General features: G+C 44.3%; 1 protein-coding gene across 5 annotated transcripts in view; it reads left to right on the top strand.

Moving 5' to 3' along the window:
• The window catches only part of SAP130 (Sin3A associated protein 130), a 79,744-nt gene that overhangs the window by 11,664 nt on the left and 42,559 nt on the right, over positions 1-25,521 (top strand). For all 5 annotated transcript variants that reach the window (XM_084780571.1, XM_084780570.1, XM_084780569.1 and 2 more), the window contains exons 3-11: positions 2,249-2,484; positions 3,276-3,434; positions 4,256-4,367; positions 5,579-5,703; positions 7,835-7,959; positions 17,914-18,061; positions 18,221-18,311; positions 18,493-18,597; positions 24,290-24,431. In XM_084780571.1, coding sequence (XP_084636697.1) covers positions 2,249-2,484; positions 3,276-3,434; positions 4,256-4,367; positions 5,579-5,703; positions 7,835-7,959; positions 17,914-18,061; positions 18,221-18,311; positions 18,493-18,597; positions 24,290-24,431 — 1,243 coding nt within the window. The remainder of the gene's footprint in view (positions 1-2,248; positions 2,485-3,275; positions 3,435-4,255; positions 4,368-5,578; positions 5,704-7,834; positions 7,960-17,913; positions 18,062-18,220; positions 18,312-18,492; positions 18,598-24,289; positions 24,432-25,521) is intronic.

Here is a 25,521-nt window from a genome sequence, read left to right as displayed (position 1 = left end):
CCTTTGAGTTGCTTACTTCCTGCAGAGTGGAATGTTTCACCTCCCATTAAAACATCCTGTGTCTTAGAGCTTCGCTTGAAGATGGAAAGCTTTGTTTATTACAGAATGTTGACTTAAGCATATCTTTTTTTAATTAAATCAAATTCATCTTTAATATTGAATTATCAATCTTATCAACAGAATAACTTGTATTTAACAAAGCATTTTTAGAAAGCAGATTTGAATCTTTTATAGGAAAAAATTCATGTCTGTCAACGCTAATATTCAGAGCTCATGGTAGATGGGAAAAGCCCTGATACTTACCGTTTATGAGACAACCTCTAAAGATGCTGTTGAGTCCTCATTTATATTGGCCATCTACTGCTGGGCATGCAGCCTCTCCTTAAGAGTGTTTTGTTTCCCCAGTGAGACTCCCTTGGAAAAAATTAATTTTTCATTTGCACATAGCTATCATCTGGAGACAGCTTCTGGGTTAGAGAGTGGGGGGGGGCATTTGTTCTCTTCTTTCACCTGTAGGAGCCCATATCTGTGCATGTGCCTGCCACAGTCTTTGTGAGTTCCTATGTGTGCCAGCCCTGTTGTGTCTCAAAGGCCTTGGTTCCTTGGTGTCCTTCATCCTGTATGGCTCTTACACTTTTTCTGCCTCCTCTTCCACAAGGTTCCATGAGCCCTGAGGAGAGAGATTTGATGGATTCAACCAATTTAGGACTGAGTGCTGCAAGGTCTCTCCTTCTGCATACTGCCTGGCTATGGGTCTCTGTGTTTGTTCCTGTCAACTGCAGGAGGCAGCTGTTCTGATAATGGCTGAGCAAGGCACTGATCTATAAGTATAGCAAAATGTCATTAGGAGTCATTTTATTGCTATGCTCCTTTAGCAGAACAGTATTATTAGGGTTTCCCCTAGTCCCTGGACTATCTAGTCACAGGTTCTTAGCCACCCAGGCAGTGTCGGGTGTGGGTTCCATTTCACAGATAACTCAGGTCAGATATTGGTTGGTTACTCCCACGGCTTTGTGCCACTACTGTACCAGCATATCTTTAGGCAGGGAACTCTTATTGATTGAAGGTTAAACATATCTTTTTTAGGGGGCACGGCGTTTGAGACAGAGTTTCTCGTGTATCTTTGACTGTCCTGGAACTGTCTTTGTAGACCTGGCTGGCCTCGAACTCAAAGAGATCCGCCTACCTCTTCCGCCTGAGTGCTGGGATCAAAGGCGTGCACCACCACGCCTGGCTCTAAACATATCTTTTCAATGTCAATTTTTTATAACTTTTGCTAGGCATGGTGTTGCATACTTGCAATCTCAACACTTAGAAGGCTGAGGCAGGAGGATCGCAAGTCAATCTGGCCTACAAAGTTAGACATTCTCTCAAAAAACAAGCAAGCCATTATAAATGAAGCTGTACCCTAGAGTGTACTTTTAACTACCTGAGAGTTTTTTGTTTTAATTTTGTGTGTCTGTGTGCATGCATGTGTGCAAGTCAGAGGAAAACTTGCAGGCGTTGCCTCTCTCCTTCTGCTATGTAGGTGCTAGATCAAACTCAGGCAGGCAGGCTTGGCGGCAGGTCTTTCTCTCTTTTCCCACTGAGCCCTCTCTCCAGCTACTGTTTGCACTTATTTTCACTGTCCAGGACCCTGTGTTCATATTCCCACATTCCTGACTCTTGGCTCCACTGGCCATCAGGACAAGCCTTACAAGTTGCTGGAGTGATGGCTCAGTAGTTCAGAGTACTTGCTGCTTCTGCACGTACCTGGGTTTGGCTCACAACCATCTTTAACTCCAGTTCCAGAATGTCCGAAGCCCTCTTCTGGCTTCCAGAGGCACCAGGCACACATGCGTGTAGCATACATGCGTGCAGTACATGCAAGTAAAAGCACTTATTAAAAAAGGAGAGAAAGACTTCTGTGTCAGTCGTGGGGCATGCTTATAGTCCCGGCAGTTGGAATGCAGAGGCAGAAGGATTGCTGCAAGTCTGGGTTTAGTTGGGTCTCTATAATGAGTTCCAAGTTAGCCAGGCTCTCTAAAAGCCTTACATGAGAGCTGGTCATGATAGATACATGGAGTCCCAGCACTCCGGAGGCTCAGTAAGACTGGAGGATCACAAATTAGAGGCCTGTCTGGACTGCAGTAGCATAAAGAAAACAGTGTCACAAGGAATTGGTCGCTATTTCATCCTGCTCTGTGTTGTATTGGTTAACCTTAGAAAGAACTGTAATATTCCTTTTGCATTTTAATATTTTCCCTAGTTAACGATGAGTCTGGCCGAGATGCTGATGTTGGTGCCAGGGAACATGTGGGCCCTAGCAGCTCCCTGCCACCCCGGGAAGAGAAGCAGGAGCCGGTCGTGGTAAGGCCCTATCCACAGGTACAGATGCTGCCCGCACACCATGCCGTCGCCTCAGCCACTCCTGTTGCAGTGACAGCCCCACCAGCGCACCTGACACCAGCAGTACCACTCTCTTTTTCGGAAGGACTTATGAAGGTAACAGAATTTAAAGTTTCACACTGAACCACGGCTGAAGACAGCTCACACATGTAGCAAAGCTACCAGAATCTTAGGTTGTGTCCTAACGTGCTCCTTCAACTTTTCCCCTCTGGCTGTCACTTGAGTGTTCCCTGTAGAGGTTTGCTGTTCTTCAGTGATGGGACTGCCCCGGGCACCAGGCACTTCTCTGTTACTCTTTTAATTGCTGCATTTTTATCAGTTTATTTGTTTTGAGACAAACTTTACACTATAGTCTAAGCTGGACTGGAAACTCCCTGTAAGACCAAGCTAGGCTCAAACTTTTGACAGTCCTCTTGGTTCTATCTCCTGGTTGCTGGGATTACAGGTGTGAGCCATACCTGGCTGCTAGATAATGTGATGTTGGTAATTGTTCCACTTACAGGGGGGCACCTGAGCATGTTGCAATGTGTGTTACTTGGGTTAATGCTTTAGTTACTGAGAGTTGTGTTTACTTCTGTGCAAATGTGCGAGGCAGGATTGGGTAGAAGGCAAGGCATATAGTGGGAGCTGTGCAAACCTGGGCTTTAGTCCCAGTTCTGCTGTGTACTTTCCATGTGGCTCCAAGTAGGACATTTAGCCATGCTTGTACATTCCGTCCTCTGTACTGTAAGCTGCTGGTAGTTCTGTAGCAAAGCTGTGATTCTGACAGGTGAACCATGTTGTACCTGTCTCATTCTGTATGCCCTCTCCAGGCTGGACTTTTAAAGCAAAGTGTGCATCACTCGAGCAAAGCTACTGACATGTCTCCTGTGGTTTTCTGTTTGCAGCCACCCCCGAAGCCCACCATGCCTAGCCGTCCCATTGCTCCTGCTCCCCCTTCTACCATGTCACTTCCCCCGAAAGTTCCAGGACAGGTTACTGTTACTATGGAGAGCAGCATCCCTCAAGCTTCCGCCATTCCTGTGGCAACAATCAGTGGACAGCAGGTTACTTTTTTCCTCCTCATTTGTTAGTTTTCTAACTGCAGTTCCAAACTGTTGATCACTATGTGTTTACTTTAACTCAGGGATACAGTAGGCCCTGCCCTAAATAATTAAATGGTTACTGATAACCCATAGAGGGATAGTAACACTGAAGGAGTAAAACCCAGGCTGCTTATTGGGTAGGCGATGTCTGCGGAGCACATAGCATTGCCAGGCGCTATAGTCATGAGCAGTCCATGTGCTTGGTTAGAGGGAGACAGGACTGGTGGTCAGGAACACCCCCGCAGTATTGCTGGAAGTGTCCTAGGTTTTCTTGGAGGATAGTACGTGTGTATCAGGTAGTGGAAAGAGAAAACAAATGTGAAAAACTGATGTTGCAGATATGAGCTACTAAGAATAAGACAGTCGGCTATCTCACCTTTCCCTAGGGTCTAGTAACTAGTTGGGCCTGTTGAAGTATACTTACTTCTGACATGCTTGTATTGTTATAATATGGGAAATGAGAAATCGATACTGAGGTACTCTCAGAACCCCTTTCCTGTGGGATGCTCACTGTCTGACAGTTGAGATTGAGTATGCTCAGGGTATTACAGTTGTAGATGATACTCAGTATCCAAAAGGAAAGGGCTGATTCAAGAGTGTAGACCAGTGTACAGCCCTTGAGTCATACATGTCTTTGCCCTGGAAATCACCACAACAGCAAAAAGGGAAGGAAAAGAACCTGAAAAACAATCTGATCCAATTTGAAGGGCACTGACTTTCTATAGGAAATGAATGGCTATGACCGTCCTTGTGAAAATTATGTTCTATCCTGATTGTTCCAGGGGCATCCCAGTAACCTGCATCACATCATGACCACCAATGTGCAGATGTCCATTATCCGCAGCAATGCCCCCGGGCCCCCTCTTCACATCGGAGCGTCCCACTTACCTCGAGGTAACAACTGCACGTGTTTCTCATATTCCGGAAATACAATAGCAGATGCACATGTGCCAGAGGGCAGGGTGAGCGAATGTGTGCACAGTCAACCTAAAGTCACAGGGCTGTGGAGATAAACCTACAGTGATACGGATTTCTAATGTGGCCTGTTGTGTGCTTTTTAGAGTTGCAGTAGATCCTAAGAGCTGTTGATAGGCACACAGCACCTCCCTTGGCTGGGTGTGTTGTGCTTGTCACAGGGTCTTGCTGTTAGCCCTGACGTGCCTAGAACTTGGTAGCATGCTAGCCTTGAACTCAAAGTAATTGTCCTGCCTCTGTCTACATTCCAATTGCTATGATTACAGGTTTGTACCATTCATGGCTTAAAATATTTTTTAAGTTTATGATAATGCTTATTTAATTTTTAATATCCATTGGGATAAGATTGACTTATTCTTATAAGTAAGTTCAAATAAGTTGTAATGTGTTTTAGGAGTTATAACCAGGTGGAAATTGTTGGGGGGGAAAAATCAAACTAATAAACAAAACCAGGTTTACTCAGTCCTGCCATAACCCAGCAGTTCCCAGCATGTCATTCAGTGACTCTTATGGGTCTGTGGTATCAAAACTACCTTCATGGCAACGCTAAGACCCTATCTGCCTTACATCTGCACTTAAGGAACAAAGACAGCATGAGAAGGTGACGACATAGCGTGGTGATTAATGTGTTTAGGCTTTGGCACCATACTGTGCCGCTCTTATGGCACCAAACCAAAACATTACTTTTGTACTTGCTAATTGCAATTTTAAAATGCATTTAAGCTGGGCATGGTGGCGCACGCCTTTAATCCCAGCACTTGGGAGGCAGAGGCAGGCAGGGTGATGTGAGTTCAAGGCCAGTGTGATCTACAAAGTGAGTCCAGGACAGCCACGGCTACACAGAGAAACCTTGTCTCGAAAAGCCAAAAATAAATAAATAAATAAGATGAATAAATAAATAAATGAAAACAAAAATGCATATAAACAAACTTCAAAACAAAACTTGGTAGCTCAGCCCTTGAATACACCTTTTCCTTGTGATAAAATACGAAGTGTGTGTAGTTAGTATACTGGAGCAGTCTCCATGCTGCCCAGATTTTGGCAGGCAGTGCCTTTCCTAGGGATTATAACTGGGAATCTCATTTAAGCACTGTGTTGGTAGACCATACTGAGAGTTGTTTTCTTTTCAGGTGCAGCAGCTGCTGCTGTGATGTCCAGCTCTAAAGTAACCACGGTCCTGAGGCCAACTTCCCAGTTGCCAAATGCTGCTACAGCCCAGCCAGCGGTGCAGCACCTCATACACCAGCCAATCCAGGCATGTTGGAGTCAGGGCTGCTCAGCCTGCATGTCTGCAGTGCCGTACCAGACACTGAGGGAGGTCATGACCCCAGCCGCTGCCCTCAGTTGTGCTTTAAGGCCCTGAAAAGTTCGGAGGATGCCCATTGGGTGGTGCAAGTGTAAAACAGGGATAAGAATTTGTGGGGAAAGTGACAGCTGAGACAGCTGGTGCTAGAAAAGTGACAAGGGACGTGAATGGTAGCAAGGAAGACAGTGGTGGCTACAGACAGTGTTTAAAAACTTGGGTAGAACTCTACAAACACCTAAAGTTTTTATGTACATTTTATCCATATAAATAAATATATGCAGATACTTCAGCTACTAAATACATTTCCGGTAGTACACATACACATTTTTTTCCATATTGAGAATCAGACCCAAGGCCTCTTGCATGCCAGGCAAGCGTGCTAGTAGCCAAGCTACACTTGAACGTCTTTTAATTCCAGCTTTTACTCAAGGAGTTCTATAGTCTCAGTACTAATAGAGTTATATTATTACTTCTGCATGAGAAGGAGATACAGTGCTCGAGATGGCTTAGTGTTTAAGAGCACCAGCTGCTCTTCAGGGTCCATTCTCGGTGCCACACGGGGGCCAGCAACCTTCCTTAACTGCAGTTCCAGGGGATCCGATGCCCTCGGCTGCCCTCCACGTGCCCTGTGTGTGTGCAGTGCACAGGCGTTCATACAAGCAAGACACCGTACACATAAATTGTTTGAAAATCTCAAAGGAAAGGGAAAAGATTTAGTGGTATTTCTAGCATGTAGAGTGTGATGTTGATTTAGTAGATAGTAGAGACCCTGCAGCATATGATCAAGTAATTTTTGAAAGGTGCATTTAGCTTAGTTACATAGAGAAGATGGAAATTCTAGTACTTTCAGGGGTCAAAAAAAAAAGTAATATTTGCAAATTAGCTTCTCTTAAAAAGCAGACAAGGCCTGTGTAGAGAGTACTGAAATCTCAAGGAATTTCAGTACTTGAGAGATGAAGGCTTTCAGAGCTCTGTGAGATCCAGGCCAGACAGACCTATAGAGAGACCCTGTCTTGAAAAACAAATGTGGTAGCCTGTGTCTGATCTGAGTACATTGCAGGTAAGGCAAAAGGGCCAGAAATTCAACACACAGGTATAGTAATAGGGTAAATATTTGTATGGAAACGTAGAAAACGTATGAACACCTGAAGGTGTCTTCTGCCCCGTGTTTGCCCTCCTCCCCTGCTCTGAGAGCCTTGACTCATGCAAGCGCAGAGTTCTGTCATCCTGTTTGCCTTTTGCATCCTGATTTGGCCTGAGAGCCAGCAACTCTAGCCAGTAGCCTCACAGGCCCTCTGTGGAAGGCGCTTGGGTGAGAGGTTTTAGATGCCCACTCAGCACCACAGTAAACCATGGGAATGCCGGGCCAAACAGTTAAATCGCAGTTACTGCTGAGACTAGGGCAGGCCCTTCACTCTAGTTTTATTACAGAGTCATAGGCTGTCTAAACAAGATAGCAGGGTTTGTTTGTGTTGAGGCAGTCTGAGCATGCAGCCCTGGCTGGCCTAGAATCCTCTTGTGTAGATCAGGCTAGCCTCAGACTCACAAATATCCACTCTGCTTTCTGAGAGCTGGGACTAAAGATTTGTACCACCATGTCATTTGAAATGGGAATTTTCCTGCCTTTTCAGCAGTGCTGGGAATTAAAGCCAGAGCCTTGTATATGCTAGTCATGCATTCCTCCCCTCAACTGCATGTGTCCTGTTTACTCTTCTTCCCTCCCCCCCCACTCTTGTTTCTTTTATTTGTTTGTTTGCTTTGCTTTGTTTTTGTTGCTGTTTGTTTTTTAGTTAGTTTAGGTAGCCCAGGCTTGGCTTAAGCTCCCAGTCCCCCTGTGTCAGCCTCTCAGGTGCTAAGGCTATAGGCATACAGAACAGCTCATGGCAGGTTTTGTGGTTCCACTCTTTGTCTTAGAATAACATACCTAGAAAAAAATGAGGAGAATGAGGACTTGCCTCTATTCTGGAGCAGGCATACTCACCTGGAGGTTTATGTTTCAAAGCTGAGCTTGAGCGTTTGCTTTGCTATAGTTTATATTGCCTTCTGCTCTAAGTGAAGTACTTGTTTCTCTCCCCTGTAGTCTCGTCCACCTGTGACCACCTCCAGTACGATCCCTCCTGCTGTGGTAGCTACGGTCTCAGCCACCAGAGCTCAGTCTCCTGTCATCACCACGACTGCAGCACACGCCGCTGACTCGGCGCTAAGGTACAGGGACCCTCTGCCATCTCTCTCCCTCGTTAAAATGGTGCTCTAGATCGGGGCTTCTTAAACATTTCTCACCAAAGAAATTTCACATGACCCTGGATATATAGGCTTATAAAATAAATACACAAACCAAACATTCACTGATAATAAATCTTAAACATATTTTAAGGTACTGGAGAAATAGTTCAGCAATTAAGAGTACTTGTTGAAAATGAATGAGAGAGTGAGTGAGTGAGTGACTTGCTGCTCTTTCAGAAGACATCAGTGTAGTTCCCAGCACTCACATCCGACAGTCCACAACCACCTGTGACCCCAGCTCAGGGCCCTAATGCCCTCTTCTAGCCCTCAAGGACCCACACACAATAAAATTACATCTTTAAAAAAAGTGAAATGTACTTTCAAACAGTTCTTTAGTGTGTACATAAAAATTTTACCAGTTACTAAAGATGAATGTAAGTTTCCTTAGTAATGAGGTGGATTTGCTATTTCTTTTTACATAGGGAATTGAATCTTGGCTCAGTACCTCTTTACCTGACACAGAGCATCTTGAGCACTTTGCAAACTTTGTCATGCTTTGATTTTATAGTTGTCATTGTCGAGAGAGCCTCTTTATATAGCAAGTACTACATTTAGTAATTTGTATTCTAAAATTTAAATCAGGAACTTAAACAGCAATTTTTTATGTTGTTGTTCTTCTTTGAATTTTTTGTTTTGTTTGTTTGATGGGCGTGACTGTCTTGCCTACATGTGTGTATGTGCACTACATGCATGCCTGTTGCTTGCTGTCATCAGGAGACAGCATTGGATTCCCTGGGACTGGTGCTGCCCATGGCTGTGAGCGACCATGTGGGTTCTGGGAACTGAACCTTTACAAGAGCAGGCAGCGTTTGTATGTGTTGAGCTATCTGCCTCTCCAGCCCTTTTTAAAAAATTAATATACGAGGTAATAGGTTTCCTTAAGGCTTTTCCACACACAATGTGTGTGTGTGCACATGCACATGTGTGAATGAGTGGATGAGCGTCCACCACAGCACATGTGGAGCTCAGAGGACAACCTCAGTGTCTGTCCTGACCTTCTGCCTTGTTTCAGACAGGTCTCTTTTTTCTTCTCTCTCAGCATATACCAGACTAGTTGGCCCATGCTCTTCAAGGAAGTCCCCTGCCTCGGTCTCTCATCTCGATGTAAGAGCCCAGGGCTCTAAACGGTTGGGCTGCACTTGCTGTTCTGTGGTCTGAGGGTTCGGAGAGCTTCCCATGGTTGCACAGTACGTGCTCTCACACAGGATGGTCTCCCTCGCCCCTAATTTCATGTTGGTGATTTTCCTCTGCTCTGCTGCCCTGTCCTCCCTTTGTCTTGCCACATCGTATACTCATCCGTCCCAGTTAGTTTCCTTTTTCACACTGAATCACATGTATCTTATTGCCTTCACTTACTCTAGTTTTAGGGTGTATACTCATACACCCACATGTGTATATACAAGAATGAAACTCAAGGATCTGCAGTTGAGAATGTACCTGTTATTTGAGTCTAGGTTGCCTCACTTAATAATCTCCGGATCCATCCAATGTCTTAGAAATTGCATTTTTTCTTTTCTTTTCTTTCTTTCTTTCTTTTTGGTTTTTTGAGACAGGGTTTCTCTGTGTAGCCTTGGCTGTCCTGGAACTAGCTCTGTAGTCCAGGCTGGCCTTGAACTCACAGAGATCCACCTGCCTCTGCCTCCCAAGTGCTGGGATTAAAGGCATGCGCCACCACCATCCATGCATATATGTATCACCTTTTCATTACACATTTATCTGTGGATGGGCATCTAAGCTGACTCTTCCTTCCTATAGTGTGAGTAGAGCAATAATAAACATGGGTATGCGCGTATCTCTGTGGTAGAATAGGGACGATGTCTTGGGAATATGCCGGGAGGGGTTTAGCTGGGTCTTATGGTAGTTTTAGTTTTTTGAGAAGCCTCTATTCCCCATTATTCCAGTTCATACGTCCATCAGCAGTGAATGCGGGTTCCCCTTTACCCACATCCTCATCAGCATTTACATATCTTCTTTCATATATAGATTACATTTTATTTACTTGTTTTGTGTATTTATGTAGCTGTGTGTGTGCCAAGGTACACATGAGGAAGTCAGAACAGCTCGTGGGAATCTACTGTCTCCTTCCACTGTGCAGGTCCCAGATATGGAACTCAGGGTGTGAGGCTTAGCAGCAAGCACGCTTAACCCTGAGCTATCTTGCTGGTCCATTTGTTTTCTTGAAGATAATCATTATGACTTGAGTGGAATGGGATCGCCAGAGCCTTAACTTGTATTTCTTTGATAGCCATTTGTGTTTCTTCTTTTGAGAACTATCTCTTCAGTTCGTTGGCCCATTTATAGATTGGAAGTTTCATTTTGTTTGCTGTTTGCTATTTGTAGTTCCTTATATATTAGCACCATGTCTAAAGTACAGCTAGCAAAAATTCCTCCCACCCCCTGTTCTGTGTGCTGTGTAGAAGCTCTTTAATATTATATAATCCCTTTTGTCACATCTTAAGGTTATCAAACTGCAATTTTCTTTTTTGGTTTTTTGAGACAGGGTTTCTCTGTGTATCCTTGGCTGTCCTAGACTCACTTGTAGACCAGGCTGGCCTGGAACTCAACAAAGATCCACCTACCTCTGCCTCCTGAGTGCTGGGATTAAAGGCATGTGCCACCACACCCGGCATCAAACTGCAATTTTTAAGGCAAGCACTCTTAACACATTAATACTAAAGAGACATCCTAATCTGATGCTTAGATGCTAAGGAATGGTAAGAAAGTACTTAAAAATCTTCGGTTTTGTTTTTTGTTTTTTATTAAACCAGTTCGTTTCTGTAAAAGCACAAAACTTTGTATGTCCAGTCAAGAAGTGCAGTTCTCAGCAGACGTTCTTGACTAGGAGCCAGCGTGTCTCAGGCCTCGTTCATTGTTGCCTGACACTGGCACATAGTGTGCAGAGAGCAAGTGCTGTGTCTAGAGAGGCCTGAGGAGGAGTGTTCTCGGGGAGAGTAAGCATCCGTCTAGACTGAAGGGAGTATAAATTCCAAACAAGGTTGGATATTCTACCCCTGAGCACCAGCACCCATTCCCAGGACGTGGTTTGTAGTGATGGTTACATATAGTTCGTTTTCAATCTGTAACATACAGTAGTATTTTAAAAAAAGAAAAGAAGTTTTGTAGTCAGGCATGGTGATGCAGGCCTTTAATCCCAGAGGCAGAAGTGGGAGTATCTCTGAGTTTGAGGCCAGTCCCGACTACAAAGTGAGTTCCAAGACAGCCAGGGCTATACAGAAAAATCATCTTGGGGGGGGGGGGATGTCTTCTTGAATTCTTTCCGTATTTCTATTCTATTTTATGTAGGAAGTGGTATCCAATTATCTATATGTTGGTTCTTTTTAAATACTTTTTCTCTTTAAGTTAAGCCCATGATTCTGTTTTTGTTTTTGTTTGGTTCTTTCAGATCAGGTCTCACTTTGTAGCTTTGGCTAGCCTGAAACTCACAGAGGTTCCTGCCCCTGCCTCCCGAGTGCTGGGATTAAAGGTATTGATCACTATCCTGGCCTCCTCTTTTTGTTTGAGATAGAGTTTTGCTGTGTTGCCCAGGCTGATCTCAAACTTCTGGGCACAAGTGTTTCTTATGCCTCGGCCCATCCTGAGCAGAACCAATCTTTACTCCCTACTGTATTTCCTACAGCATGGATTCCCAGGCTGACCTCTTAATGTGTCATCATTCCTGAAATAGCTGAACAGTTACCTCCTACTTCTGTCTTGACCTCTAGTATTCTATTTTTTTTTTCTTCCTGTGAGCATGTATTTGTTTTGTTTTCATTTCGTAGATGCAGTTACTTCCATGAGTTTTAAAGTTCATGACACAATCTTCACGTGCCAGAAGGTGGTGTGCTTCCTCGCTTTCTACCGTTGCCATTTTCATTCTCTACCATCTTTCAGTAGATCGTGCTTTCCTTCTGACACCACACACACACACGTGCGCACACACACACACACACACACACACACACACGCGCGCACACACACCTCTGGCCTTGTCCCCACCCCTCGCTCCTCATTCTGTAGCCTACAGACTGGTCTGGAATTTACTATGCTCCTTTGCTAGCTGGAACTCTGAGCAGTCCCTGTGCTTCAGCCTTTCAGCTGCAAGGATTTTAGGTGTGAGCTACTATGTCTGGCTTTGAGTTTTCACCTTTGATTTAACTTTATTCTAAATGAACCATTTGTAATTTGTTCTTTTTATGGCGAAAGCAATACACTGAAGTAAGAGGAAATTTCTGAAAGACCAGTTGTCCTCTGGTAGTTTTCTTAGGCACTACTTTTATCCTGCCACTGAAGATGGACCACTCAGAATGGGACAGCGTCGCTGCCCTGGGTCGCAGCACATTCTCTGTGGGACTCCACGGACCCTTATTGCAATACCTAGTTTAGCCCCATATCCTTGGCTTCTAGCCGTTGGGACTAGTCCAGAGCCTGCTTCACGGCCACCTCTCATCTCAGCAGCACAAAGCAGTTGGGGCCAAAGCAGGATAGTAATTCCAGAACCCACTTAGGTCATGTAATATGTTTGAAGCCAACTGAGCTGCATAGTTAGGCCCTATCTCAAAACAGACAAAAACTTGATTTCCTCCACCACGTGGGAGGGGAAAAGCTGACCACTTTATTATTTAATAATAAAATATTAGAGAGCTTAGCAAGTTACAGAGCAGTTTCTACCTGGATGGCCTTTCTTGATGACTGAATGCTTTGGTAAGAGCAGGCTTTCACCGAGGCCTGAATGATGTTACATACATCACTGTGTCTTAAAATCTTCAACACAGCCTTTCCTCCCGTTTGTTCTAGAAGTTGGCTCCTCTGCGCTGCTCTTCTGGCCTCTTGTGTTTTCCCCACTGTCGCTTTGAGTACTTCTTTTGCATATGTAATATCACAGACTCACTCTCACTCTCTCTGCTTCTCTGGTTTTTAAAATAGCAGTTCCTCCAGGCATGCTGTGTTCTAGTGCAAAGTGGTGTTTCAAAGCTAAGGACTAGATTCTAAGGGGGCTCATTGCGTCTGGGGTGGCATCCCTTTGGAGCCTTTTCTGTGAACCAAGATTTTCAGATGAAGTATATATTATGGGTTTTTCCTTTCTTAGATTAAAAAAAATAAAAGTGTGTGCCAGTGGGTATATGTGCCCACATCTAAAGACAACCTTGAGTTTCAGTCTCTGTTCAGGCACCGTACAGCTTCATCACATAGGCCAGGCTAACCGGCCTTTTATGCTTCCTGTCTCTGCCTCCAAGCACCACTTGGGTCCTGGGGATCTGAACTCAGGTCCTCATGCTTGTGAGGCAGACACTTCACCAACTGAGCGATCTCTGGCTTGCATTCTTAGATTTCATATTTATGTGTAAATGTTTCCTTAAACATTAACATAAGTATTTATTCTTCGTCATCATATGATACACTAAATCAAAGCTGTACTCGTACAAGTCTACTTGTAACTTAGTCCTTTACTCTGTAGATAGTTGCTGCTAATGAGATCAGTAGAGATCAAAGTTAGCTCAGTGAACACTTCTGTTCTCAGACTACACCCACTAACTAGAGGAGGAAATGTTCACAAAAATATTATTACTACATTGTATTTGTATGTTTGCGCATGCATGCTCACATGCATGTCCGGGCACAGATGGAAGTCGGAGGGTGGCTCATAGGAGTTAGTTCTCTTCCTACCTTGTGATCCTGTGTATGTAACTCCGATCCTCTGGCTTCTTGGCAAGTCCCTCTGCCTAAGCCATCCCCCACCCTCAGGCTTCTTATTCTAATCCGTATTCACATTTAAAAATACAAGGTATACAGAGAGTGGTGTCACTCTATTCTTGTCTAGTGTATGTTTGCGGGCTCTTTGCATTTTTTTTTCCTTGCAATGCAAGGGCACATTTTTTTTGTATGTTCTTCCACTGTTTCTTTATTGTAATTTAATATATAGCTGGGTTTTGCTTGTCTGAAATTGCTGTTCAGAGACCAAGCAGCATAAACATGGCCTTGCAAATCTGTCTGTTCCCTCCCCCTTGCCATCCGCTCTTGGCAGGCTGCCCCTAACTGTCATGCTGCTTGCCGTTCACATGGCTCCAAAGTCTGACAGCGTAGAAAGGTGTATAAAGGGTTCACTTTGCTCATCCTCATTTCACAGCTTTCTGCTTCTTTCTCTTCTCCATTTTTTTATTTCATTTTTCGTACGAGTTCCATTTTATTTTATTTTTTCCTGGAGGGCAGTTTTTCGGTGCTTAAGAAATGGGGCAGTACAAGCAGGTCTAAACTGGGATGTGACTGTTCACACTTTGAGCTTATAAAATTGATTCCTCACCACCTGTTGTGAACGGCATAACTCATACAGCATTGTCTGCTCAACCAGCTTGGGGAGCTCATGACGTTGTTGCATATGCTCACTCTGGAAATGTTCCTGGCACCAAGCACTGGTGTTTTCTCTTTCTTTTTTTATCTTGGAAGTGAGTCTCCTTTTTTCTCTTTAAATATTTTTTCTTCTTTCCTCTGCTGGGCACTTCATGTATGTGGTGCACAGACATACATGTAGCACCAACACAGATAAAATCTTAAACCACACAAAATAAGACAAACAAACAAATAAAAAAACCCAATAAAACACCTACTCTATTTTGCTAGGGATGATGGGTACTCTCAGCACTCAGGAGGCAGAGGCAGTCTGGAGTCTGGTCTACATAGTGAGTTCCAGGACAGCCAGAGCTATGTAGAAAGACCTTGTCTCAAAAATGAATACCTTGGTTGGATGGATAGGTGAGTGGGTGGGTAGGTACAGGCTCGGTTATTTACTTTATGAGTATATTTAATATAGAATGCTTTACAAATTGGCATGTCATCCAAACTTCTCTATATTGTCCCAGTTTTAGCATATGTGCTGCAGAAGCAAGCGCGTGTGTGAGTCTTTTGCCTGCATGTATATATGTGTTCCACATGTTGGAGGCTAGTAGAGGGTGTTGGATCCCCTGGAGCTACAGTTGAGAGACAGTTATGAGCTGCCATGTAGATGCTCAAAACCAAACCAGCGTGCTCTGCAAACCTGAGCTATTTTGTTTGGGGGGGGGGGAGATTGTTTGTTTGTTTGTTTGTTGGGGGGGGCGGGGGGTTGTTTTGTTTTTTTCAAGATGGGGACTTATATCCAAGGTTGGCCTATATGTAGCCAAGAATGACCTTGTACTTTGATCCTCTTGTCTCTCTCTATGTTGCAAGTGCTGGAACTCCCGACATGTACCACCACACCTGGCTTATGCACTGCTAGCTACTGAGTCCAGAGCTTCGAGCATGTCGGGCCCATATGGTACCAATAAGCTGTATCCCCAGCCACACTGTCTTTCTTTTGTTGTTGTTATTTTGTTTTGTTTTGTTTTGTTTTTCGAGACAGGGTTTCTCTGTGTAACCTTTGCTGTTCTGACTCACTTTGTAGGCCAGGCTGGCCTCGAACTCACAGCGCTCCACTCTGCCTCCCGAGTGCTGGGACTAAAAGCGTGCGCCACCACGCCCGGCTGCACACTGTCTTTCTAAGGCAGCCTGTCAACAGCTTTTCAAATCCTCTCCCAGTGTTTGTGTATGCAGATACATTCAAATTCAGATAAGTTCTCATTTTATCCTTCTTACCCCTAAAGAACATTTTTCATCCTGCTTTACTTGGCTTTTTTTTTATCATAGAACACATTGAAAGCTTTCCATTTCAACACCACAGCATTCTGTCCCATTTAGTAGCACTATAACAATCCCTTGTAAATAGATTCAAAGTGTGTCTAGTCCCATACTTTCATAGACAGTGTCATAGTAGATATGTGTCCACATTTTATACTGTGCTGTTTTTACGTGTTCAAACACATCTGTAACGTAAGCTACAAAAAATGATCGGGGCACTAGGTAATTGTAATTTTGCACAGCTAACATCTGGTTACCTGTCTTAGTTTATACCAGTTTGCATTCGATCATACTTTTAAAAGTCTGATAAATGAGCAGTAATATCTGTTGCTTGAGATAGAATCTCCCATGCTGCAGCTGGCCTGGAATGTTAGGATCCACCTCCCAGGTGCTGGGGTGGTTTGTTTCTGTACAGTCCAAGGCCGGCTTCGAATACTGTCCTCCTGCCCTTGCCTCCTAAGCTACTGGGGTTGTAAATATGCTTCCTGTATCCCTTTCTGTTTGTGTGTTCTTTAACTCAAATGACCACATTCCTAAAACACCTCCAACTCCTGATCTTCGTGCTAGGACTTCAGGCGTGCGCCACTTCACCTCTGAAGAGTGAGTGTGAGTTGCAGGTGTGATGTGCTCTGTAATCTCAGCACTTGGGAAGCTGAGGCGGGAGCCTAGACGCTTGGGATTTCTTGGGCTACAAAGTGAGACGTCATCTCAGAAGGATGATGATGAGACAGGGGGAAGGAGAATGGGTATTTCTATAAGTATTCGTTGTCTGTGTACACATATGTGGGCATGTGTGCCACAGCGCATGCACACAGGTCAGAGGACAGCTTCTAGGAGTCGCCTCTCCCTCCCACTAAGTGGGTCCCTCCACTGCAGCCTCGTAAAGAATTCTCCCATTTTCAAGTATATTTGCAGTTGCCAAAAGTGTTTGGTTTCTTTAGTATTTATCCTGGTAGACTATGAGGTATGAATCCAATTTTTTCTTCTCAAATAGCTACATAGTCTCCAAATAGGCTTGTTTGCTTGTTCTTTAGTTTATGAAAAGGAGTCTTAGTATGTTTCTCAGGCTGCTCTCAAACTCCTGAGCACAAATGATCCCTGTGAATCTTGCTGAGGCATAGAGCTATATATGCCCCACCCCTCTGGGTTTATACCCTCCTTTGCTTGAGAAGCCGCCTCTAGACGTTCACCATCATTACAGCGTTAGTACTGTGCTACCGGTGACTCTGGCTGGCGGTGTGTGCATGTGTCCTTTTCACTCACTAGTCAGTCACAGCTGCAGTCTGTATTTCAGTAATGCTCTTCCACCGAGCGCTTCCAAGTGTCTGCACAGAGCAGGCATGGTTATCTAATCTTTCCTTAAGAAACTTGTCAAAAATTCATGGCATGAGAACTTCGTCATCTGTCTTTGGAATTTTCCACGGTGAAGTGTGATGAATACAAGTATGTTCACTCAAATGTCACACGTATGACATTCACACTTAAAGGCAAAGATCTCAAGTTCAAGGCCAGTCTGGGTTACAGAGTAGACCCTGTCTCAAAAGGCCAAGGTCCTCAGATGTAGGTAGTGGTAGAGCCGATGATAGTGTATTCAAGCCCCCCTGGCTCCTCCTTCAGCGTGGGGGGAGGTGGTGGGCCAGAAATGTGCCTCAGTCTGTGAAGTTCCCCTGAGCTGATACCTGAGCTCAGTCCTAGAGCCCACATAGTAGACCGGTAACTCCTACAAGTTGTCATCTGACCTCCCACATAGTGTGGCAGTGTATGCCTATATACACAAATAAATGCAAAAAAAAGTCTTAAAAGTGTTAGCTGCGGGGGCTGGAGAGATGCCGCAGAGGTTAAGAGCACTGGCTGCTCTTGCCAAGGTCCTGAGTTCTATTCCCAGCAACCACATGGAGGCTCACAACCATCTATTATGAAATCTGTTGCCCTCTTTTGGCGTGCAGTTGTAGGGGCAGACAAATGTTCTATTCATAATAAATAATCTCTTTAAAGTGTTAACTGCATCATGACTAAGAGCTAGTTTATACATTTTTGGATGTATATTGCTGCCAACTTTTGAAGCAAGGTGGCAGCCACAAGAGAGAAATCCAAGGGCCATTTATTTCAGTATTAGCTGTAAATTCCACAGAACTATGGAAAAGTAAAGTTTGTATGATCATGAGGGCAGATACCTTTGCTGTGCCTGTGGAGAACTTGTAAGTCACTTGGTACCTTCTCTCCCCACAGCCGGCCCACTTTATCTATCCAGCATCCGCCGTCTGCAGCCATTAGTATCCAGCGTCCCGCACAGTCTCGAGATGCAACAACGAGAATCACACTACCTTCTCATCCTGCGCTGGGGACGCCCAAACAGCAGCTCCATACGATGGCTCAGGTACAACAAGGAGTGAGGAACCAGCTGTGGGATTCTTTGTGGGATAAACCAGAATTGTGCTGACTTGTTAAAGGGCCTGCCAGTGTGAAATTAGTTATTTTTAGACTGGATAGACTAGGAGTATTCTCGTGTATAACTGTGCTATGGGTACCCTCACAGAAAACCATCTTTAGTACTGGCACACCAGTGGCTGCAGCTACAGTAGCACCCATTCTGGCAACCAACACGCTTCCTTCAGCAACCACAGCTGGTAAGTCAGTGATGCTGCTCTTTGTACCAGACAGAAGGCAGGAGTGGTAAGTTTGATTTTCATTTTTCACCTTTGGGAGAAAACTTACTTTTTCCCCAAGAGCTTTCCCAAGGGTTTTAAGAGTCGTTGATGTGTACAGAGAAACCTGCTGTTAAGGAAATTTTTTTTACCCTCTTTTCAGGATCTGTGTCGCACACACAAGCTCCCACAAGTACAATTGTTACCATGACAATGCCCTCCCATTCATCCCATGCTACTGCTGTGACCACTTCAAATATCCCAGTTGGTAAGTGTTGCACATTTCTGCACAAAAGCCTGTGAGGAAGTTTCAGCCCATATGGCCAGGCCTTCGTGTTCACAGTGGTAGGATTGTTTTCATACTGTTGATTTTCGAAGAAACTCTGAATTTGACATTTATTTGTTTACTTGGGGTGTGTCTGTGCGTGCGTGTGTTTGGTATACATGGATACCACTTTTTTTCTTTTTTGAGACAGTATCAATCTCTGAACCTGGAGCGCTCTAATTTCGTTAGGCTAATTGGCAAGTGAGCCCCAGGAGTTTGCCTGTCTGTGTTGGAATTCCAGGACACCGTGCCGTACCCATCTTCCCTTCGTGGTTCCTAGAGCTAAACTGCAGTCCTCATGCTTCACAGCAAACCGTTTGCCAAGGGAACCACCTCCCAGCCTCCAACTAGACTATTTATTGGGTTTTTAATTCTAATTTACTTTATTGAAATCATTGATTATAGCTTGGCCCTTTCTTTTCTACAGAATCATAACCAGTCTAGCTTGCTTTTGATTCATCTGTTGTTTGTAATAATTTTTTATATTTTAAAATTACATAGTTTTTCCTTCCCTTTTCTCTTTCCAGCCCTTCCCATGCAACCCGCCCCTCTGAAATTACAGCCTCTTTATATATAGTACTAAATACAACCTGCACTGTTTGTATGGTCTCCTGTGTGTCTGTGCTCTCAAGGCTGACAACATGGTACTGGATAACCAATGGTAGGCGGGCAGCTCTTTGCTGGGGAAGATAATTTCTCCTGCTCCAGCATTCCCCAGTTACCAGTAGTTTGTTGTTTTGTTTTGTTTTGTCTAGGGTTTCGACACCACAAGTTTGTTTCCCCCTTCCATGTGAGCATGTTCGTTGGTGTAGTCATTGTTTAGGTCTTGTTTAGTCATCTAGGTTGATAAGACTTCAGGGGTGTAGGAAATACAATCTCACAGCTCTTATAAACGTTCTGACACCTTTTTCATAATGCTCTCTGAGCCCTAGGTACAGAAATTGTGTTGTACAGTCATCTGTGGGGACTGAGATCTACATGACCTCTTGTTCTCTGTACTTTAATTGGTTGTGGGCTCTGTTTTCTGTAATGGTTTTGGAAAAAGAAGTTTCTTTGATGCAGGGTGAGAACCAAACATATCTGGATATAAGGATAAATACTTAGTTGGGGATTATCTCTGGTTTATTAAAATGGTGATTGTAGATTTTCCTTCAAGATCCATGACTTTGCTGAGTGCAGTGGCACACACCTGTAATCCTAGCATTCTGCGAGGCAGAGGCAGGTGGATCTGTGAGTTCGAGGCCATCCTGGTCTACAAAGTGAGTCCAGGGCAGCCAAGGCTACACAGAGAAGCCCTGTCTCGAAAAAACCAAAATGATCCATGACTTTACTAACCCTGGATAATTGACAATTGGCTAGCTTTCCAGGACTAGGCATAGTTTCCTTCATGGTGAGTGGGCCTTTAGTCCAGTTAGAGCTGTTGGCTTCCACCAAGATGTGTGTGCCGTAATTGTACCCTTAAGGCCATCGTGCCACGCTGGCCACGCTGGTCATTGTTGTGGTTCATAGGCGTGGTAGCTGGGAAGGACAGCTCTGTGCTTTTCTCCCTTGGAAGTTTGCATGGAAACTTCTGGTACCATGAAAGCTTTCAGGTCAGACCCAGCGTGGGTCCTTTGGGTCCCGAGTCTAGCTGAAGTGAATGGTCCTTTCAGCTCTTAGGAGCAACCAAGGACTACAGTGGTAGTCATGAGTCTCTTAGACAAGGCTGACCAACAACCCAAAGACCAGCTTCTCATGCCCGGTGTTGGGATTTTCCTTAGATAGTATGTGGGTATTTTGGGAAAGCATTGTCAGCCCAGGTGGGAAATGTTATTCAAGCTCTGTCTGAGAGAGACAGGCAGACACAGAGAGAGAGGGGGGGGGACTTACAGATGTTTCATATACTTTTAGGTAGATAATGATTGATTCCTTATGACTTCTTCAAGTATCTTGAACTATTATTTTACTCTGCCCACTCCTTCCATATTTATCTCCTTCCCCCATCCCTAAATTGGTCCTCTATTTTTCCTCTTTTCCCCTTCAAGTCATTTGAGCCTTGCTATTCCCTCTCTGTTGTCTTCCCCCATTCCCCGTGGTCTCTTTTTCACTTCCCAGTTTCTGCAGTTACAGCAGGTTATGTGTATGTACATTCGCACCTGAAGACTCGAGCAGGAACTGTATTGCAGTGCGTGCAGTGTTAGCCTCTCTGGGTCTGGGTTCCCTCAGTCTGTGTGCTGTTTTCTAGCTCCATGCATTCACCTGCAGATTTCCTGTTTGCATTTTTCTTCACAGCCAGCTGAGTAGTGTTCCATGTGCAGATGCAGTTTGGCTGTTTACATTCCTTAGCTGATGTGAACAGAGTGGCCGTAAACATGGCTGAGCAAATGTCTTCAGAGTAGGACACCGAGTCCTTTGGGTGTGTGTCAAGGCATGCTATAGCTGAGTCATGTGGTAGGTTTCTTTTAGCGTTTTGACGGTTCTCCACACTGCTTTCAAAAATAGCTGGACCAGTTTGCAATCCCACCAACGGTAGGGAGTCTCTTTTCCCAAATCCCCTCCAGCATTTGTTGTCAACTGTTTTGTTGATATTTGCCATTTTGACTGGGGTAAGATGAAACCTCAAAAGTTGTTTTGATGTTTGCATTTCCCTAGTCACTAGGACAGTGAATATATTTTGAGATATTTCTTACCTGTTTTTATTTCTTTAGAGAATTCTCTGTTTAGATCCCAACCTCATTTTCTTGTCTTTTTGACTTTTTTTTTTAGATTTATTTATTTATTATTATGTATAAGCGTACACCTGCAGGCCAGAAAAGAGCATCAGATCACATTATGGATGGCTGTGAGCCACCATATGGTTGCTGGGAATTGAACTCAGAACCTCTGGAAGAGCAGCCAGTGCTCTTAACCTCTGAGCCATCTCTCCAGCCCCGACTCTTTACTTTTAAGCTTTATATATTCTGGATATTAACCCTCTATTAGATGAATCTCTGGCAAATATTCTCTCCCATTCTGTGGGCATCCTCTTCACCTGATTGGCTGTTTCTTTTATGTTGGGAAGCTTTTTAGTCTAATGAGACCATTGTGTCAGTGGTTCCTCTTGGTGTCTGGTCATATGTGGTTTTTATTCAGAAAGTACTTTCCTACACCTGTATCCTGCAGAGAGCACTGCCTGCCCTTTCTGTTAACAGTTTCAGGTCTTACATCCAGGGCTTTGATCCGTTTGGAAGTAGTTTACTGTGCAAAGTGATAGATTAGAAGAATGGAATTAGACCCTTATCTACCATTTGTCCCAGCTCCGTTTGTGGAAGCTGCTGTGTCTTCTCCCGTGTATGTTTTGACGTTTTCCTGGGTGGCTGTAGTTAAATGTACTCATGTTCTGTTCTGCCATTTTGTCTGTTGGTCTCCGTGTGTATTTTTGTGTTGAGCCTGTTTTCATTACTGTGACTCTGCAATGTATCTTGAGCTTTGGAATGGTAACCCCTCCAGTCCAGCGCGCCCCTTGTTTTGCAGGGTTGTTTTACTGACTGGGGTCTTTTGTGGTTCCATATAGTGTTTTCTCTATTCCTTTGAAGACTGAGATGGGGAATTTAATTGGAATTGTATTGAATCTGTAAATGCTTTTGGTACAATAGCCTTTTTCACCATATTAATTACACCAATCCAGCTGGGCACAGTGCACAGACCTTTAATCCCAGCACTTGGGAGGCAGAGGCAAGTGGATCTCTGAGTTCAAAGCCAGCCTGGTCTCCAAAGCGAGTCCTTTCCGTGTGCCTTCTGTTTTGTTTGTTCTCTCTTGCAGCTTTCAGTACTCTTTCTTTGTTCTTTACACTTAGCGCTTGATGGTGCTAGTTTTTGTTTTTATTTATTTGCTTTACATCCCTCTCCTCCAAGACCCTCCTACTCCCCTCCCCTCCCCTTCTTTAGGCCCCCCCCCCCCCCCCCCCGCCTGCATGTATGTATGTGTGCCATGTGCACACAGGGTCTCTGGAGGCCGGAAGTGGGTCTAGGATTCCCTGGAACTGGAGTTAGAGATGGCTGTGAGCCGCCACGTGGGTGCTGGGAAGCAAACCTCAGTCCTCTTCAGGAGCAGCTACTGTTCCGCCTCTTGAATTTGACTTCTACTACTACTTGTCATATATATTTGGTATTAAGAAATAGAGGAAAAACGAATAACAATCTCCTAAATACCTTTCTTGGATTTGACTGTTTATTTTGTATGTCTGCGTGGCAAGAGATGACAGCTGAGAGGACTAAGTCCCCTTCTTCCACTCCCTGGGTCCCAAGGATCAAACTCAGGTTCCAAGGCCTGCTGACAAGTGCCATGACCACTGAGTCATCCCACCAACCCACGTCAGATTTTCATCAGACTGTACTTCTTCCAAAAGTTTCCTGTATAATAGATAAGAAGTTAACTTTGTTGACATAGTCATAGAAAAACAAAACAATAGGAACATCAAGAGCTGAACTGAGGAGACCTTGAGCAGTCTGATGAACTGTTACAGTAAAATCTCAGTCATGTAGCATTAAAGGCTATAACAGTTGGTCACCCTCAGTTTCCATTTGAGTGCCACCCTGGGGTGCCTTATGACTCTCCTCTGATGTCTTCTAAACTCATTGTCATTTTATATAAAAAAAGTTTTCCTTAAGTGCGTGTGTGTGTATGTGTGTGTGTGTGTGTGTGCGCGCGCTGTGGAGACCAGAGCTCCACTTGGGTTGTTTCACAGAAGCCACCACCTTATATTTTAAGCATAGTTTTCTACTGGCCTGGAGTTTGGCGAAGTTGGCTAGGCTAGCTGGCAGGTGGTCTCCATGCCTCTTCTCATTTCTTCCCTTCCCCCGGAGGGCCGTCTCCATCTCCTAAGCTCGCGGCACCATGCTCATTTTTTAACTGCCAACCCTAGAGGTCCTCTTGTTTGCACATCGGTGAATCTCTCAAGCCTCTGATTAGTTCAGTCTTGGGATGCCTGCTTGCTGAGATTTATCTTTTAACTCACCTTTGACAAACAACAGTGTACATGCATTGAAATTAGTCACTCAGACTCATTTTTTTCTTTTGTTGTTTTCAGCCGGTTGTGGTGGTGCACACCTTTAATCCCAGCACTCAGGGGGCAGAGGCAGGCAGATCACTGTGAGATCAAGGCCAGCCTGATCTACAAAGCCAGTGCAGGACAGCCAAAGCTAACACAGAGAGACCCTATCTCAAAAAACCAAAAAAAAAAAAAAAAAAAGAGTTTTGTTTTCTTGAAACAAGACCTTTGTAAACGTGGCTGGCTCTGAACTCACAATCCTCTGAGTGCCAAGTTGTAGGCATGGGCCACTGCCAACTGTTGGCTTAAAACTGCTGTCATTTGGGGTTGGCAAGTGACGCAGCCAGTAAAGGCACTTGCCACAAAAGCCTGATAACTAGAATTTTATCTCTGGAACCTACATAAAGATAGAAAGAACCAACTTCGCAAAATTGCCCTCTAACCTCCACATGGGCGCCATGGTACAGATGCCCACACCTGCAAGTGATGTACACGCTGTCTCTCTTCCCTTTCCCACCTTGTGTGCATACACACACAGACACACACGGTAGGCATTTGTAAGGATGCTGCTCGCCATGTCTGGCTTGCCTGTGAGTAGTAATGGATTGATGCTTTACTGTCTGTAGCTAAAGTGGTACCCCAGCCGATCACACACACTTCCCCTCGGATCCAGCCTGACTACCCTTCGGAAAGGAGCAGCCTGATCCCCATTTCTGGCCATCGGGCATCTCCAAATCCTGTGTCCATGGAAACCCGAAACGACAACAGGTAGGAGACCATGTCTCAGTCACCCTAACTCTCATGTTACTGTTTTCCTTCTTCAGATTTTCTCCTCTAAAAATCATATGCTGTATAATTTCTGGTTGAGTGTTACGAAAATGTGCAGTTTTTATTACGCTGCTGTCCTGGTGGATGTTCTTTTATTACCCATCTCTTTGTTGTATTGAGTTTTGTTTTGTTTCTGGGTTTGATTGTTTTGTTTTGTTAGCCTTTGTCCATAAGTACTTAATGTTTGTGCCTCCTAAGAACAATATATTCCTTAAGCAATTATAGATACCTGAAATGACTTTGTAGCTGTCCATCCCTGAGCATTGATAGGCCATTTATTTTATAGAATAGTGGTTTGGCTTTGTCATATTGTTTATGCATTTTTGGAGCGCTGTGTTCTCACCATCAGAGAGTACATGCTAGCTGCTGGCCCTGTGCTTGGCTCGTTAGCATCACTTAGTAAATGAAGGTGGTGGTGTTCATCAGTCATTGTCTATTATACAGGCACTTGTTTCTTTTGTGAACAATCTGATGAAGTGCTTTGGTTCTTGTTGTTGTTGTTGTAGTAGTAATAGCAGGGAACTTCATTCAGAATTGGATATGCAAAGTCTGTACACTGCCAGGAAACGGTGCTGCAAGCAAGATGCTTTAGAGCTCTTTGAAATACTGAGACTGAGCCAGGCGTGGTGGCGCACACCTTTAATCCCAGCACTCAGCAGGCAGAGGCAGGTAGATTGATAGGAGTTCAAGGCCAGCCTGGTCTACAAAGCGAGTCCAGGACAGCCAAGGCTACACAGAGAAACTCTGTCTTGAAACAAACAAACAAAAGAAATACTGGACTGTCGGGGTGCTGGCACACGCCTTTGACTCCAGTACTTGGTTGGGAGGCAGAGACAGGCAGGTCTCTCAATTTGAGGCCAGCTTAGTCTACATAAAGAGTTCCAGACCAGCCAGGGCAACACAGTGAAACCCTGTGTCAATAGTAAGTAATAATAATAATACTTTGAGACTGAATAATTTTTGTTCAATCATTGCAGTGTTTTTGATAATTCATTGGCTGAACTAGTTATGATATTTGCAACTTTTCTGT

The sequence above is a fragment of the Acomys minous genome (assembly GCF_964271855.1).
Source record: "Acomys minous genome assembly, chromosome: 4".
Taxonomy (NCBI): Eukaryota; Metazoa; Chordata; class Mammalia; order Rodentia; family Muridae; genus Acomys; species Acomys minous.
The sequence above is the reverse complement of the archived record's forward strand: the minus strand, read 5'-3'. Positions and strand labels throughout refer to the sequence as shown.